Source organism: Rana temporaria, chromosome 4 (assembly GCF_905171775.1).
Source record: "Rana temporaria chromosome 4, aRanTem1.1, whole genome shotgun sequence".
NCBI lineage: Eukaryota > Metazoa > Chordata > Amphibia > Anura > Ranidae > Rana > Rana temporaria.
In genome coordinates, this window is record NC_053492.1 from 133716881 (window position 1) to 133734867 (window position 17987).

Below are 17987 nucleotides of genomic sequence, written 5' to 3' on the forward strand. Positions count from 1 at the left end.
GTACGTGAATCTGGCTATAGAGTGCCCCCAATAGCAAGAGGCTTGCTATTGGGGGCACTCCCCAATGAGGAGGAGCCAGGACCACCGATAGGGGTCCCAAAAAAAAGAAGGTTTGGGCCTCTCTGTGCAAAACCATTACACAGAGCAGGTAAGTCTAACACATTTTAAACAATTTTACCCTTCGACTCACTTTAAGCTGTCCATACACTGTATCGATTCCCCCATCCATGCTAAACAGTGTAGATCAGGGGTCTCAAACTGGCGGCCCTCCAGCTGTTGCGAAACTACAAGCCCCATGAGGCATTGCAAGGCTGGCAGTTACAAGCATGACTCCCAATGGCAGAGGCATGATGGGACGTGTAGTTTCGCAACATCTGGACGGCCGCCAGTTTAAGAACCCGGATGTAAATAAAGAAAACAGCCCTGCTGGCAATTGTATTCTGACAGCCAGCACTTGACTACAATTGATGTTTCCACCTGGCTCCTTCAGTTTCTCAGTCAAAATTTGCTGAGCCTTTTGTGTTGGCATATTTATGGGAATTGGCCAAGATTTGAGCATGATTGGCCAGCTTTAGCATTAAAATGAACCCAGTAGCCAGAATAAAGGTGGCCAAACATGACTCGAATTATGGGTGACTCCTGTGACCCTACCAACACCACCCACCCGGTTCTACAAAGTTTGCTTGAGAAATTGAAGGAGCTGGGTGGAATGGGTTGGACAGTGACTGTAGCCAATCATGAATGTTTCACCCGCTTCCTTTGATTTTCAGATTGAAGGATGTTGGGTAGTTGGTCCACCTACGGCTTGAATTTCATCTTGTTCATCTGGAACTGGGTACATCTCCACATAAGGCCAACTTTAGTGCCAACACCTTGCAGCTAACCGTATTACTATCTCATGCCCATAAAAACATACCTAACAGTCCCAAATGGTAAACATCTGGGTGACTCCATGTGCTAAAGAAGACTTCACTCTTGTAACCTATGCATGTACAAAGATGAAATGGAAGTAAACTGTTTATGATAGTAAAGTCAGTCAGTTCCTCGAACTCATTAATTCAATTTGGCAGCTTTATTAATATGTTCCCAGTTCTGACAACCTTTTCAACTCTTAGCGCTTTGTTTTTTACTTAAGCGTCTGGGGGGTGTTGGATAAGTTGTGCTTTTGTCTCTTTGTAACCCTGCCAAGTCGGAACATTTATACAGAACATAAACCAAGACAGCCTCCCTGACTCCGTAATTACTTCTTACCATCACTGAGATCAAGTGCTTGCTTGCTGGATAAGTGCGTAATGAATACAAAGGCAAACAGTTCTGCCTCCCTTGGCCTGTCCGCATCCGCTGTGCTTTGTGTTCCAGTAAGAAGCCAATGGAGGAAAATCCCTGTGCAGTCTAGCAAATGATTTCTCCCTGTCTTTCCTGGTGACAAACTATTGCAATTTTGAGCACCTCAAGGTGATTTGGTGATTGTCATTATCTGTGTCCCCTAGACCAGTGGTTGCCAACCTTTCAGACCTCACGGACCACCAGCTCTCTGCCCCCCTCCCTCCCCCTGAATCACATTGCTTCCTTATATACACAATGCTCTGGCTCTCTGCCTCCTCCTTCCCCCTGGATCACATTGCTGCCTTATACACACAATGCTCTTGCTCTCTGCCTCCCCCCGATCACATTGCTGCCTTATACACACAATGCTTTTGCTCTCTGCCTCCCCCCGATCACATTGCTGCCTTATACACACAATGCTCTGGCTCTCTGCCTCCCTCCTGATCACATTGCTGCCTTATACACACAATGCTCTGGCTCTCTGCCTCCTCCCGATCACATTGCTGCCTTATACACACAATGCTCTGGCTCTCTGCCTCCCTCCCTGATCACATTGCTGCCTTATACACACACTGCTCTGGCTCTCTGCCTCCTCCCGATCACATTGCTGCCTTATACACACAATGCTCTGGCTCTCTGCCTCCCTCCCTGATCACATTGCTGCCTTATACACACAATGCTCTGGCTCTCTGCCTCCTCCCGATTACATTGCTGCCTTATACACACAATGCTCTGCTTCCCTCACCGATCACATTGCTGCCTTAAACACAATGCTCTGGCTCTCTGCCTCCCTCCCGATCACATTGCTGCCTTATATACACAATGCTCTGGCTCTCTGCCTCCCTCCCCGATCACATTGCTGCCTTATACACACAATGCTCTGACTCTCTGCCTCCCCCGATCACATTGCTGCCTTATACACACAATGCTCTTGCTCTCTGCCTCCCCCCGATCACATTGCTGCCTTATACACACAATGCTCTGGCTCTCTGCCTCCCTCCCCGATCACATTACTGCCTTATACACACAATGCTCTTGCTCTCTGCCTCCCTCCCTAATCACATTGCTGCCTTATACACATAATGCTCTGGCTCTCTGCCTCCCGATCACATTGCTGCCTTATACACACAATGCTCTGGCTCTCTGCCTCCCCCGATCACATTGCTGCCTTATACACACAATGCTCTGGCTCTCTGCCCCCCTTCCTCCCCCCGGATCACATTGCTGCCTTATATTTCCTGTTGCCCACAGCCACCAGGCAGCTTCCAAAAATTCCAAAAAATCAAGTAAGCTGAATGGTAGCTATAAGCAATAAGAATGTTACCTTTGCCACATTTTTCATGGATTAGGCTCATAGTCTACAGTTTTTGAACTGATGCTAGAGCCTACTAGGTGTAGATCACAATTTTGTGTCTCTTCTTGTGTTCTTAAGTATTCAGAAAGTTCGACCCACAGTTCCAATGTTTCCTTTTGCCAGAAGCTGTATATGCTAGGTGTCCCTTGTCAGCTTTACTACTTATTAAATCAGCTGCTACAGAGGTGATGATGCTTTTACTGTCCAACAAGGCGCTAAGAAAGGTGACACAGGAAGTGCCCAACCAAGAACATCCATTTCTTGGACAATTCCTTAGACCTGAACTACAGGCTTTACCTGCCTAGCAGTGCAGTGTGGAGAATGGGCGCGCTCACACCAGCAGACGTGCACTATGGTACGCATAACTCTCCCACTGCTGTGTGTTGTGTTACAACGCAATGCAATGTTTACTTTTTCTCTTTGTTCAAAGTTAAGCCCTAAATGCCGGTGTAGTGTCAGTTTGCTGCCTATCGTAGAATGCTGCGGAAGTCACGTGGCGGCCAACTGCGCATGCGCGATGCGTTCCAAACGCAAGTGCGATGCGTTCCAATGGATTTTCGACAGTACACACCAGCGAACCCGCCATTCAGGGCGACGTGGATTTAGAGGAAAGTGGCCAGTCGGCCTCACGTCCTCGCTTTTTTAACATCCTCCAATCCACAGGGATGCTAAGGAAAGAGCCTGGATGCCGACCGAGGTTTCACTGGTGTGCACTGTCGTGAATCTATTGGAACGCATCGCATTTGCGTTTGGAACGCATCACGCATGCGCAGTTGGGCGCCACGTGACTTCCGGAGCATTCTAGGATAGGCAGCAAACTGTGAAGACAACAATAACAGCGTGACAGGGGATGTAGCCTTCCCCTACCTTACTAAAAGTTGGCCATACACTGATTTTTTTTTATTATTATTCGTTAAGGCTGAACAAAAAAACTGCTTTTACTGTAAATGACAGCAAGCCTTGCCAGCTGTCAAAATACCCCAAACAGCTGCTGCATCTGATTGGTTAGTTGAGTTTAAATTTCATAATAGATTCTCTAGAATATCAGATATTTTTATTATTTTACAATCTAATTTTTGTTTTCTGATTGCTCCTGTTTTGTCTTGTTATTCGTCCAGATACCAGCTTTAGTTGCTTTCCAAATGTGTTTTTTGGTTTTACTTTTTTATTATATTGTTAGTTCACTGCTTTACATGATAGAATTTAAACAATGAACTTGAGCATTGCTTTTCCTCAATAAACAACATTTTTGGGCCAGATTCATGTAGAAATCCTGCGGCGTAACGTATCCCATTTACGTTACACGGCCGCAAGTTTTCAGCGTAAGTGCTTGATTCACAAAGCACTTGCCTGTAAACTTGCGGCGGCGTAGCGTAAAGCCGTCCGGCGCAAGCCCGCCTAATTCAAATGGGGCGTGTATCATTTAAATTAGGCGCGTTGCACGAAATGACGTCGCCCCGACGTAATGTTTTGAACGGCGACGTGCGTTACTTTCGTATTCCCGGACGACTTACGCAAAAAAAAAAATTTGAAATTCGACGCGGCAACAACGGCCATACTTTAACATGGGCTGTTTAATTTTACACCACCTAAATAGCAATCGCAACTTTACGACGGGAAAAGCCGACTAGTGACGACGTAAGAGAATGTGACGAACGCACGTACCTTCGTGGATCGCCGTAAACAGCTAATTAGCATACCCGACACGGAAAACAACGCGAACTCCACCCAGCGGGCGCCAAAGTATTGCATCCTAAGATCCGAAGGCGTACGAAGCCGTACGCCTGTCGGAACTTAGCCAAATGCCGTCGTATCTTTGTTTGAGAATTCCAAATAAAGATACGACGCAGCAAATTTGAAAGTACGCCGGAGTATCAGCAGATACTCCGGCGTACTTTTTATGTTAATCTGGCCCTTTATCTTTACCTTTATAAGCCTTTATCTTTTCCGGACTGCATTGTATTTATTATTTGATGTAGTCGTGTCTCTGTTGTGTTTACATGGTGCTAGTTTAATCATGTGCTAAGCTATAAGTGGATTGACAGAGCATAAACATTAATTAAATAAGGATTGACTGTCAGCTTTCAAGTCCCTCTATGAAAGAGGATATATGGGGGTTTCCTTATACAGGAAAAATATGGGGACTCTTGTTAAAGCATCGACAGTAAAATTCTGTATAAATATGTGGGCCTGGTCAAACCTCAATCATGAGAGCCACAACACCGATATGAATATCAAAAATATTTATTTTGTAAAAAGGGTTTCTTTATAAAAAGACATAGAAAAAGAAAAAAAGAAGAAAAAAGCAAAAATATTGTACATTGAATACTATAGAATGCATACTAGACAAATTCCAGACTATCAAGTAAAATGATACTTCAAGTGCATATAGATGCAGGTGATCTTCATTTCATCCCACATGTAACGGTTCTACTAGTTTCGCCCAAGGGGGCTTCGTCAGGAACCAATGGGGGGCAGTAGTCTGAGCAAACAAAGAGTATATCAATGAACAGGAACATATAAATCATAATATATACAAATAGTCACATAAATTGATTATATCAGTACATACAAACGTGTCTGGTTGACCATAGAGTTTAATATAATCATCGTTTATTATAGAACATAAAGATAATGTATTTTATTTAAATAAACGAAAGTCGAGTTAATGGAGTATCTGTGGTAGCTGTGGACTTTAACGAAAAAAATATGAATAATAATTATAAAGAATATATTTACCTGTAAAAGTGGACTAAAAAAACCTGAATGATTGGCCGTGATTGGCTCAAAGTCCCAGATGGAGAATCCCAGATAGATGGAAGGAGGGATGGGAAAAAGAGGAAATGATCCTCTTAAGCATGCGGGTAGGATCCTCGTGCAATGCACAGAGCCTGGATGCAAGCCTATAGAGGAAGAGGAGCCGGAGGCAAGCAGGTACTGTAGGTACAGAATAAAAATATTAGGAATATTGGAAATTTAACAAGTAAAAAAGGAGAAAGAAAAAAGGTAACCAGAAAGGGAGAAAAATTGCGATGAACAGACAACTGTAGAGAGATATGTGTAAAAGAATTAATGATTATTACCTGATTAAAATGATGATAGAAAAAATGGGAAGATTGATGGTGAGGTAGTCTCAGAAGAGATGGATATAATTCATCCCAAGAGATTTCTGTCAATACTATACTGCACAAAATAGGAAGTCGTTCACTACATCATCAGATTGTATAATGACAGATTAGTTTGAAAATTAATTATTAAAACTGCAAACGACAGCAGTAATAAAGATAATGTTAATATAAATATAAACGCCTATATAGGCTGCAAAGTATCAAACGAATCTAAATTAATTAGAAGAATGTAGCATTTTTTGTGTAATAAAACTTCCTATTTTGTGCAGTATAGTATTGACAGAAATCTCTTGGGATGAATTATATCCATCTCTTCTGAGACTACCTCACCATCAATCTTCCCATTTTTTCTATCATCATTTTAATCAGGTAATAATCATTAATTCTTTTACACATATCTTTTACACATATCTCTCTACAGTTGTCTGTTCATCGCAATTTTTCTCCCTTTCTGGTTACCTTTTTTCTTTCTCCTTTTTTACTTGTTAATTTTCCAATATTCCTAATATTTTTATTCTGTACCTACAGTACCTGCTTGCCTCCGGCTCCTCTTCCTCTATAGGCTTGCATCCAGGCTCTGTGCATTGCACGACGATCCTACCCGCATGCTTAAGAGGATCATTTCCTCTTTTTCCCATCCCTCCTTCCATCTATCTGGGATTCTCCATCTGGGACTTTGAGCCAATCACGGCCAATCATTCAGGTTTCTTTAGTCCACTTTTACAGGTAAATATATTCTTTATAATTATTATTCATATTTTTTTCGTTAAAGTCCACAGCTACCACAGATACTCCATTAACTCGACTTTCGTTTATTTAAATAAAATACATTATCTTTATGTTCTATAATAAACGATGATTATATTAAACTCTATGGTCAACCAGACACGTTTGTATGTACTGATATAATCAATTTATGTGACTATTTGTATATATTATGATTTATATGTTCCTGTTCATTGATATACTCTTTGTTTGCTCAGACTACTGCCCCCCATTGGTTCCTGACGAAGCCCCCTTGGGCGAAACTAGTAGAACCGTTACATGTGGGATGAAATGAAGATCACCTGCATCTATATGCACTTGAAGTATCATTTTACTTGATAGTCTGGAATTTGTCTAGTATGCATTCTATAGTATTCAATGTACAATATTTTTGCTTTTTTCTTCTTTTTTTCTTTTTCTATGTCTTTTTATAAAGAAACCCTTTTTACAAAATAAATATTTTTGATATTCATATCGGTGTTGTGGCTCTCATGATTGAGGTTTGACCAGGCCCACATATTTATACAGAATTTTACTGTCGATGCTTTAACAAGAGTCCCCATATTTTTCCTGTATAAGGAAACCCCCATATATGTGCTAAGCTATGTCTACATCAGGATATTTATGCAGGTAGTAGATGGAAAAAGGACACAAGATTGTGTATGAACGTGAAAAGCTTCTGTGGGTTTCATGGCTTGGTACCCTCAGGACATTGTTTCTTCCAAGTCGTATACGGCATCTCTTTTCATGCAGGAAGCTGATTCTTTTTTTTTTTTTGTTTTGTTTACTTGGCTAGCTTTTGATTGTGACTACACTTCACCCTGTGTTTTGTTCTGTTCATTCTGCCTGCCAGAATAGCCGGTTTTTCACCATGTCCTGGAGGTGCAGGCGGGCGGGCGGGTAGGGTAGAGTTTCCTCCTTTTCATGAGCTGAATGTTTGCACTTGGATGCCCTAGTCAGCATTTCCCAGCACCTGCTGTTGCTCTGGCCGGGCTCTCCTACTCCAACTTAGGTGTGTTTACAGGTCTTCTGATCTCTGCACAAGGCGATCAGACATGTAACATGTCCTGTCCTGTCGCCCAAAGACAGGTCCTGATAGTGTTGTGAGATTTGATTTGACTTCACCTCCTTGAAAACCTCCCTTGTGTATTTTGGAAAAGAGACAGTATTCAGCATGAGATTAAGGCTAATCATGCATGTTTAGATTTCTCTCATTCAGCCCTATGGGCTGGACAAGAGAAATAACTCAAGTCTTCCATCCATGCTGTTTATGCTGTTTACCTGAATCTACATTGCCGGCTATTACTGTATTTTCCGGCAGCTGTAGAACCCACAGTTGTATGAATGTCCCAACATTGTCTTCATCTGATTGGATGCAGTTTCTACCAGTCTGTAGGGGGGCAGGCGGGTGACACGTCCTCCATGTTCCCCATTAACTCATTGGGAACCAAGTGTGGATCACTTGGGAGGCCCCGGTGTGGGTTCTTTTGGGCTATGCCAGGCGATGAACGGGGTCACTCCTAGCACAGTGGCCCGAAGGTGTGCTCACCAATGCCCTGGACCAGGTGGGATCAACGGTCATGTGAAGATTCAAACATTAAGGCAGTCCCCCAACTCAGAGATGAGCCACTTGTGTGTAGTGTTGCATGCAGAGTTGCTCCAGAAATTGTGTCATTCGCCCTACACACTTATACAGGTGTATGTGTTGCATTAGGAGGGAAATGCAGTGCCAATGCCCACTCCACCTCTGTTACCTCACTCCCAGTAACAGAACGGGGACCCATTGAGCAAAGCGCTGACCTCATGCATGCTCTACTTAACCCTTTCCTTTCCATATTAAGTGACCAGGTATTAGATCTCCGTAACGCTAATCCACTCCTAGTGACCAAGGGAAACGGACAGCTAAGGAGGTAGCCGGACACCGAACCCTCTCACTACCAGAGAACCTGTCACCTAACCAGGTACCACGCCAACGATTGGTGTCAGTTTCCTCCTGTGGTTACCCACAGCATCTTCTGCTCCTCTCAGGCCTTGTACACACGACCGGATCTAGCCGCTGGGATTTATCCGCAGATCAGTTCCAGCGGATAGATCCGGTCGTGTGTACGTCCGAGCGGACATTTATCGGCGGAAATAAATCCAGCCGACGGATTTCAAGCGGATAAAAATTTCTTAGCATGCTAAGAAATCTATCCGCTTGAATCCTGTCCAGCGGATTGATCCGGTCGTCTGTACAGACGCACCGGATCAATCCGTCCGCTCCCCTCCCTCACATGCGTCGTAATGATTCGACGCATGCGTGGAAGTCTTTACCTTCCAGCGTCGCGCACGTCGCCGCGTCATCGTCGCGGCGACGGCGCGACACGTCACCGCGGATGTTTTCCGCGCGGATTTCGATCTGATGGTGTGTACAGCCATCAGATCCAAATCCGCCAGAGGATTTATCCGCTGGAAACGGTCCGGCGGACCGTTTCCAGCGGATATCCTCTCGTGTGCACGGGGCCTCAGACCAACCTTGCGTTGCAGTGATGTTTCACAGACCCCAATGTGCTATTTCAGACTCTGGTTCCCTAGGGAGCCGCCAGTACCCCACATGCACCCCTTGAGTAACATCAGACCAAGCTTTAAGTAGTAGAAAGAACTTTACTGAACGTTTGGCAGAACATGTATAAAATGCGGTAACGTCCTTTCCCTAACTAAAACCAACTGTGGCTGCCCTAGGTTACCTGTACGGGTGATGTCTCTTAGAGAACAGTCCAAACTGGAGAAAACTCGATCAAAGGAGTCCATGTCCTCAGGAGCATTCCGATGGTTCGGCGTTCCAAGCTAACCACCAAGCTTCTTGACGCAAGCTCCTTGAGGGCAGGGACTGATGTGAATGTACAATATACTGAATGGCCCGGATTCACAAAGCACTTACGCCGACCTATCTCGAGATACGCAGCATAAGTGTAAATATGCGCCGTCGGATCTATGCGCTGGACTCTGAAACCAAGATACGCCTGAAAATAGGCTTCATCCGACCGACGTAACTTTCCTACGCTGGCGTATCGTGGGCGCATATTTACGCTGGCCACAAGTGGCGCTCCCATTGATTTCCTATTCAAATATGGAAATAAGGGAGATATGTCGATTCACGAACGTACTTGCGCCCAGCGCATAATATACGCGGTTTGCGTAAGTCGTACATCCGGCGTAAAGTTATTCCCCATATATGAGGCGCAACTCATTCTAAGGTATGGACCAGGGAACACAGCCGTCGTATTTTACATTGTTTACGTAGTACGTGAATAGGGCTGGGCGTAGGTTACGTTCACGTCTTAGGCAGTGATCCGTCGTATCTTAGGGAGTAGTTCCGACGTGATTCTGAGCATGCGCACTGGGATACATCCACGAGACGGTGCATGCGCCGTTCATTTTAAGTACTTGTATGGCAGTCGGCCCATCATTTGCATGGGGTCACGCCTCATTAGCATGGCTCACGGCCACTTCCACCTACGACGGCTTCTCGTCCTCGTACATGCATCCCTGGTCCTCCCTTGTTCTAGATCCCCCATTGTTCTAGTTCCTCCCCTTCAGGACCCAGGCCTCTTCCCTTTATATCGCACACAAGGAAAACCCACAAACACATAAGAAGCTGGCACAAGCATTAACATCTTCCCTCCCTAACTGGGCAGCCAGGTCCTAACTAAATACACACATTAGGCAACCTGACTACACGTCCAACCCACACCCACAGCTTAAATTTAATCCGACTCAACCGAAATTCGTACCATGTATCATAAGCTCAAATAATACATAAAAACCTCTTCACACCATATATAATCTAAACAAGCAATTCCATAATGATCAAATGCCTGGTCATTGCTTGCAGTGGTTGGGTGCATCAGATTCTGTAAATCCATTGACTTTTATCATACCCCGGACACAGAAGATCTTGTTTCCCCTCTGCTGTTAGGTTAGATTCACATTTGAACATTGAGAGTAGGAGAAGATGGCTTGAAAAATGTAACAAAAATTTGTTATGTGCAATTCTTAGGCGCTTCAGTTACAGCCTATGGGGCAAATAAAAGCCCTCTCCTGCCCCAAAAAGGCTCCTGAACTTCTTTGGTGGGCACATCACTCACATCCCTCAATGAGCCCCGCAGAGTAAAACGTAAGTCAGTTTTCAAGTATTGAAGCGCTTCTGGCAGGTGTGAATGGGGCTTTAAAGGGGTTGTAAAGGAATTTTTTTTTTTTCATAATAAGCATCCTTTACCTGCAGACATTCCTCTTTTCACTTCCTCATTGTTCGTTTTTGCTCAGAAGTTGCTCTATTTCTTCTCTGTTCTGTTCACTTCCTGCTTGTCTGATTGTTACTGACCACCCTGAAGGGAGGCTTTACTACGGTTTTCAGTAACGTGCTCACTCCCTCCTGGGAACTACATCTGTGTGGCAGGATGTCTACGTGTTAGAGAATTCAAGGAGGTGTGAATTACTGGGCGTGCCGCAATTCATACTGGGAAATGTAGTTCTTACATGAACGAGCGATGCAAACCAGGAAGTGAATGAGAGAACAGAAACTAGAACGCCGGAGGTGATATAGATGAAGGAATATAATAGGTATTTACTCGTTTTTTAACAGAATCATTACACTATTCTGTCTGTCTACCTTGCAGACATTCATTTTAGGCAAAAAAATGTTTTCCTTTACAACTCCTTTAATCCCCTCGTGGTCAGATTACCGTTAGATTAATGCAATTCAATCTGAGCGCTTTTTGTGGATAAAAGCCACCTCATACAGTATTTTCTATAATTTTCCAGTGTTGTGGTATGAATTGGGCACACATGGCCAGATTCTCCAATATTCTGCGGCGGCCTCGCGTAAGCTATTTACACTACGCCGCCGCAATTTACTGGAGCAAGTGCCGTATTCCTCAAGCACTTGCTCCGTAGTTTGCGGAGGCGTAGTGTAAAAGGCCCGGCGTATCCCCGCGTATTTCAAAGGGGGCGGCTTATATTTAAATTAAGCGCGCCCCCGTTTCGATCGAACTGCGCATGCGCCGGGCTAAAAATAGCCCAGTGCGCATGCTCCAGTTCTCGGTGGAAAACGTCAATGACGCCGATGTGTGCGACAAGAACGACTTAGGAAAACGACGTACCCGATGGGAAAAGACGACGCGGACCCGATGGCATACGTGGGACTGGCGTAAGGTTACCCCTCATATAGCAGGGGTAACCTTACGCTTACGCAAACGACCTAAGCGACGGTTACGCAACGCGATTTCGTTCGGGAATCGGCGTATCAGGCTCATTTGCATAAACAAATGAGACCTGAACGTAAACGCCACCTAGCGGCCAGCGGCAAATTACGTTTTTTTTTTTTTAAAGTGTATTTTGTGCGTGTACTCGAGAGAGGAGCCGGACTGCAGGAGTTGGGAGTAGGCAGGCCTCCCCCAGAGGCAATCTGCCACCTTTCTCCATGCCCCGGGTGGCAATGGCAGGTGTGTGAGGGGGTCCTCCCACACAGCCCGCCCTACCTGCTCCGCTTTGAAGCCCAACGGGGCAGAGGGACTCCCTATAAGGGAGTGAGAGGATTAGCCCGCTCAACCAGGCCCGTTAGTCCTTCGCCTCTCTTTTTAGAGACCGCATGGTCAAAGTGCGTGATGTTAACCCAATTTCGAGTGCGTGTAAGTGTGGTGGTTTTTGTGGGAGGGGGGTGGGCGTACTAAGCGCAGGCTTACCTCACATAGCACACCCACCGGGAGCCGGGCTGAGACCACCAAACTCAATTCACATGTAGCCGAGACCGGGATCCGAACCCCTAGCTACAGAGGTGAATGGCTTGTCAGCGCAGTGCCAATCGCGTTGAGCCACCGCAGCTCCACATTTACATTTAAGATTTAACAGTGTAAGTGACTTACACATGTCGGATCTTCAGCGTATCTATGCGAAAATGATTCTAGGAATCACTCGCATAGATACGCGGGTCAAAAAGAGAGATACGACGGAGTTTCCTGAGATACTCCATCGTAACTCTACTGAGAATATGGCCCACAGAAAAGAATTGTTTTCTATGTACCCTTGCGGTGACTTGATCCAGTGTAAAGACACAGCAGCCATAATGTGAATAGTGTGTCTTTTTTCAACCTCACCTACTATGTAACGATCAGATTATCGTACGATCGGATGAAAAATACAGTTTTGGAATTGATTTTCTCATCATGTGTACTAGACATTACTCTACACATCTATAAGAAAATGAGATGATGGCCCACTATATGATCCTGCTTTAATTCCTGGCGTTAGGGTGACACATCACTCAGTCAGAGTGTAAATAGGTTTCCCCGGTCATGCTTGTGCATCTGCTGCACTGAGTGGGTGTGTAAGTGGGGAATCTGGCACTATGGGAGCCGTCACTCACAAGAGTGCAATAAATGAGTCAAACCTTCACAAGTAGGATTTTTGTGACATATCCTTCCCTGCCTTTACCCAGAGGGTGGTCATGCTTTGATGTGACTGAGTCATAAGATCTTGTCTTTCCTTTCAGTGAGGAAGCTTCTATCCTGGCACCAGTGGCCATTACACTGACTGCGTCTGACTCCTACCTACTCTTATGTGTCATTGGGACTTGTTTGCATAACAAAAGACCAGGACTATTACAGACTGCATTTTTCTCCCTTTCAGGGGACGTCTGTACAAAGCACAGTGATTTGTATACCACAAACAAAATCAGAAAAGCGGAGTAAAAAACAAAAGCCTTACTGAAAACTTGAACAAATGTATAGTCAAACTAATTTCTGGCTTATTTTAGGTGCCTGTGTGTTGTTCCCAGATACTAAAGCTGGCCATACATTATACAATTTTCCTATGCAATTTCCTTTAGATTTCCCTTCAACTATGTAGTGCAGGGGCCTGCCTGATTCTGCGTACAAATTGCATGTGTTTAGGTTTGACCCCATATTATATGGTTTTTGTACATCTAAAAGGAAATTTGTACAGAAGACTGTATAATGTGTGGCCAGCCTTAAGCCCCATACACACTATAGCCTCGTACACACGACCGAGGAACTCGACGGGCAAAACACATCGTTTTCCTCATCGAGTTCCTTGTTAGGCTGTCGAGGAACTCTACAAGGCAAGTTTCTCCATTCCCGTCGAGGAAATAGAGAACTTGCTCTCTTTTTGGCTCGTCAAGTTTCTCGACAGTTTCCTCGACGAAAATGTACACGCGACCGGTTTCCTCGGCAAAAAAAATCTCCCAGCAAGTTTCTTGCTGGTTTTTGCCGAGAAACACGGTCGTGTACGAGGCCTATCAGTTTTCCTGCAGGTTTTTCTCTTCAGGTTTACCAAAACCATGTAGTGCAAGGGCCTGCCTGATTGCATACAAATTGAAACTCTTAAGGTTTGACCTCATATTAGATGGTTTTGGTAAACCTGAAGAGAAAACCTGCAGGAAAACTGATAGTGTGTATAGGGCTTCAGTTGTGTTTTTCCCCTATGTTTTATTTTGGTGATCCTTCCAGTAACACACTTCCTGTCATGAATGACATCACTCACTATTCCGCTGTATCTATGGAGGAGCAGCGTTGTAACCCTAGGCTGCTCTCCTGATTTGGGCTACAGAACACCCCCCACTTGTAGCAGACACTATAGTGTGCCCATGTTTTCCTTGTCTTCAACCCGACTATCCCAAGTCTGATAGTGGCCTAATGCCGCTTACACACGACCGTTTTTAATGTCAACGTTTTTTTCTCTGCCTGATTCTTGTCAAGCCTGCCTTGCATACACACGATCGTGAAAAAAAAAAATGCTTGAGCAAAGCGCAGTGACGTACAACACGTATGACGGCACTATAAAGGGGAAGTTCCATTCCAATGGTGCCACCCTTTGGGCTTGATTATGCAAATTTCCCTTCTAATAACTTGCTTTTGAGCATGCACGTTTTTTCCCTGTCGTTAAAGCCTACACACGACCATTTTTTTCACGACGTGAAAAACGTCAAGAAAAATGGAGCAGGTTCTAAATTTTTAATGCCCATTTTTAACATTGCGAAAAATGCTCTGGAGCCTACACACAATCGTTTTTTATGCCCAATTTAAAAAATGCATTTTTCTCGTCATGAAAAACGGTTCCCCCAGAAGGTTTAAAAAACAAAACAAAGTAAAAAAAAAACTCTGGCTTCAGTACTCGGTTCCTCCCTCTCCAGAACCCCCGCAGAATTCAACCCCCCTTATTTTGGCGGGTTGAATGATGGCCACCCTCACTCAATTCGGAAGACTGAGGACAGTACAGGGCATTTGGAAATGATCGAATATTCATACAATTGTTTTGGATAATCATATACTTGGATTGAAATGTATGAGCACTGTACTGTAATAGTTTCTGTTAATATTTATTGTTTCCTGTACTAGAACATTTTAGATGTTTTTTTTTTTGTGTAAATTATTATCATGCTAGCTCAGACCATTCCACTCATCTGCTTTATATATTGTAGTGGACAAGCCTGGAAAATGTTACTGGGAACAGCCAACTGTCTCCTATCCTTCTGTATTCATGGGTGGAAATGGGTCATCTTTTCACCTTTATATTCCTTCATGGGAATTCCTTCATGGGAATGATAAGTTTAATGAGAAGAGCTCCAACTAATCTCTATACAAATAGTGCTCCCAGCATTTATATCACAATACACTGACTGAAGGAATGATGAGCAATATTTAACATTGCAGTACTGCAATAATAGCCCTGGACAGTGAGGGCGAACCTTGGTACCCCAGATGTTTTGGAACTACATTTCCCATGATGCTCATGCACTCTGCAGTGTGGTTGAGTATCATGGGAAATATAGTTCCAAAACATCAGTTCGCCATCACTGACCTAGGATCTCTTGACATTATTGTACTTGTAGATATGCTATGATTCTTGGCCAAATGTTGATATTAAGCCAATTTGTTTTTCTTACAGTCATATGGAAAAAATTACAACATGGCAAGACCCCCGGAAGACCATGACGCAACCAATGGCACATATGAACCACCTTCCTGTTACCACCTCCACCCCAATAAGCCAGAGATCACTGGCGATGTCCCAACCCAACCTTGGTATGTCTTCTTCACGTGATCTACTTCTTTATTGACCAGAACAATTATTTAGTAGGTACAAACCTTCCACGAGGCAACTTCTTACAGGTTCTACAATCAATCTTTTTGTAGTTTTTTTCTTTTTTTATACAATAATGGCTTGACTCCCTTCTGTGACTTCTGATAGCTGACTCTTAAAGGGGTTGTAAAGCTTTGTTTTTTATTTTATAAATAGGTTCCTTTAAGCTCGTGCATTGTTGGTTCACTTACCTTTTCCTTAGATTTCCCTTCTAAATGTTTTTTTCTCTTTGTTTACTGAATTTCTCACTTCCTGTTGCTCCTCAGTAAGCTGTTCTAGCTAACTATCCCCCAGCCAGAACGGCTTGGATGATGGGGACCAGCTTACTGAGGAGAAACAGGAAGTGAGAAATTCAGAGAAAAAACATTTAGAAGGGAAATCGGAAGGAAGGGAAGCTTAAAGAAACCGATTTAGAAAATAAAAAACAAACCTTTACAACCCCTTTAAATTGCCAAAACAGCCTATTTCACCCTTCAGGTATGGCAACAGTTGTACATCTAGTTCTGTTAAGCATAACTGTATGTCATCGATATTATTTGGTGGGTTACATTACCTAAAATGGGTTATAAAAATGACCCCATCTTTTGCATTTTTAGAAAGCAAACAAGTGCAGTGAAGTCCTATGTGCAGTGAATTATATATATATGTGACTGTTGTCCTCGGAGAGGCATGGACTGTATGACTGCTAATGGGGAGGAGAAACAGGGCAACTGCACACAGGGGGTTGCTTAAAGGCGTTGTAAAGGAAAACATTTTTTCCCTAAATGGCTTCCTTTACCTTAGTGCAGTCCTCCTTCACTTACCTCATCCTTCCATTTTGCTTTTAAATGTCCTTATTTCTTCTGAGAAATCCTCACTTCCTGTTCTTCTGTCTGTAACTCACCACCGTAATGCGAGGCTTTCTTCCTGGTGTGGAGAAAGCCTCTTGAGGGGGAGGGGGTGAGCAGGAATGTCAGGATGCCCACTAACACACAGCTCCTTTCTCTATCTGCAAAGTAGAGAGCGTCCTGACCCTCCTGCTCATCCCTCCCCCCTCAAGAGGCTTTCTCCACACCAGGGAGAAAGCCTTGCATTACTGTGTGGAGTTACAGACAGAAGAACAGGAAGTGAGGATTTCTTAGAAGAAATAAGGACATTTAAAAGCAAAATCGAAGGATGAGGTAAGTGAAGGAGGACTGCACTAAGGTAATGGAAGCTATTTAGGAAAAAAAAATCCTTTACAACCCCTTTAAGCAGCCCCCTGTGTGCAGTTGCCCTGTTTCTCCTCCCATTAGCAGTCATACAGTCCATGCCTCTCCGAGGACAACAGTCACATATACGTTTCTCGTTAACCATGCCTTTCCACACATTTACAGTTCTCCCCCACCCTCAATAGTTCTCTATGGTGGTAGGAGTAATCTCCAAAGTCATCATTGGTGGTAAAGTGTTTATTGATTGCCATTATGCCTAGCCATTGCAAAGCCCCATTCACACCTGAGTAATTTGAACCGTGATTTGAAGCTTCACCAGTTGAAGCTCATTGTGTTTAAATGTACACAAGCTTCTTGCTTTGGGGCACAGCTACTTGTTTTGGCCCCAACATACTTCAATTGGATTGCTTGTCTAGTAACTAGCTTTCCAAAACCTGAATTGCACGTAAAAACGCCTGTATTAAATCTCTTATATCACTGTGTAAACGCAAATAAATGTGTCATTACCTACATACACCTAACAATGTAACAATGTGTTAACAAACAGTTTTATGGTGTTCCTGCAGCCTCTTTATTACATTCTAATACATTGAGAAATCTTAAAATGATATATATATATATAGATTTCAGAGGCGCTGAGTGCCTCAATTTGTTCATATAATAAAATGCATAAAAGTGAAACAACAAACAGTCCCACTGGAAAAAGAAGTGTGATAAAAGCAGGGGAGTGCTGGCAGCCTTAGGCCTGGGGGGCAAGTCCAGACAAGTGGCCTATTGAACCGCCCATCAGTGCAGCCAACTCCAGTGCCCATCAATGCAGCCTGATCACTGGGGCAGGCTACATGGGGTGTATGGGGGGTAGGGGGTCAGCTAGGCATGTCAGGGTCTCTCACCTCAGTGATCTCAGCTCAGCAGGTCCTTGCACGGTCTCCTGGGGGGTAATGCTCCTGGTCCTGGGGTCAAGTTGCACCCAGCGCCCAGCCCTGCAGCCCTGTGTCCCAACTCCCTGGCACACACTGCCTCTGCCTGCTTCCAAGAATCCGGTCCCAGGGAGTTGAAGTTACCTCTGCGCGTCTCTGTTTTCCA

General features: G+C 44.1%; 1 protein-coding gene across 2 annotated transcripts in view; it reads left to right on the top strand.

Annotated features, from left to right (window-relative positions):
• The window catches only part of WWTR1 (WW domain containing transcription regulator 1), a 123605-nt gene that overhangs the window by 65644 nt on the left and 39974 nt on the right, over positions 1–17987 (top strand). For both annotated transcript variants that reach the window (XM_040349066.1, XM_040349067.1), the window contains exon 2: positions 15517–15653. In XM_040349066.1, coding sequence (XP_040205000.1) covers positions 15517–15653 — 137 coding nt within the window. The remainder of the gene's footprint in view (positions 1–15516; positions 15654–17987) is intronic.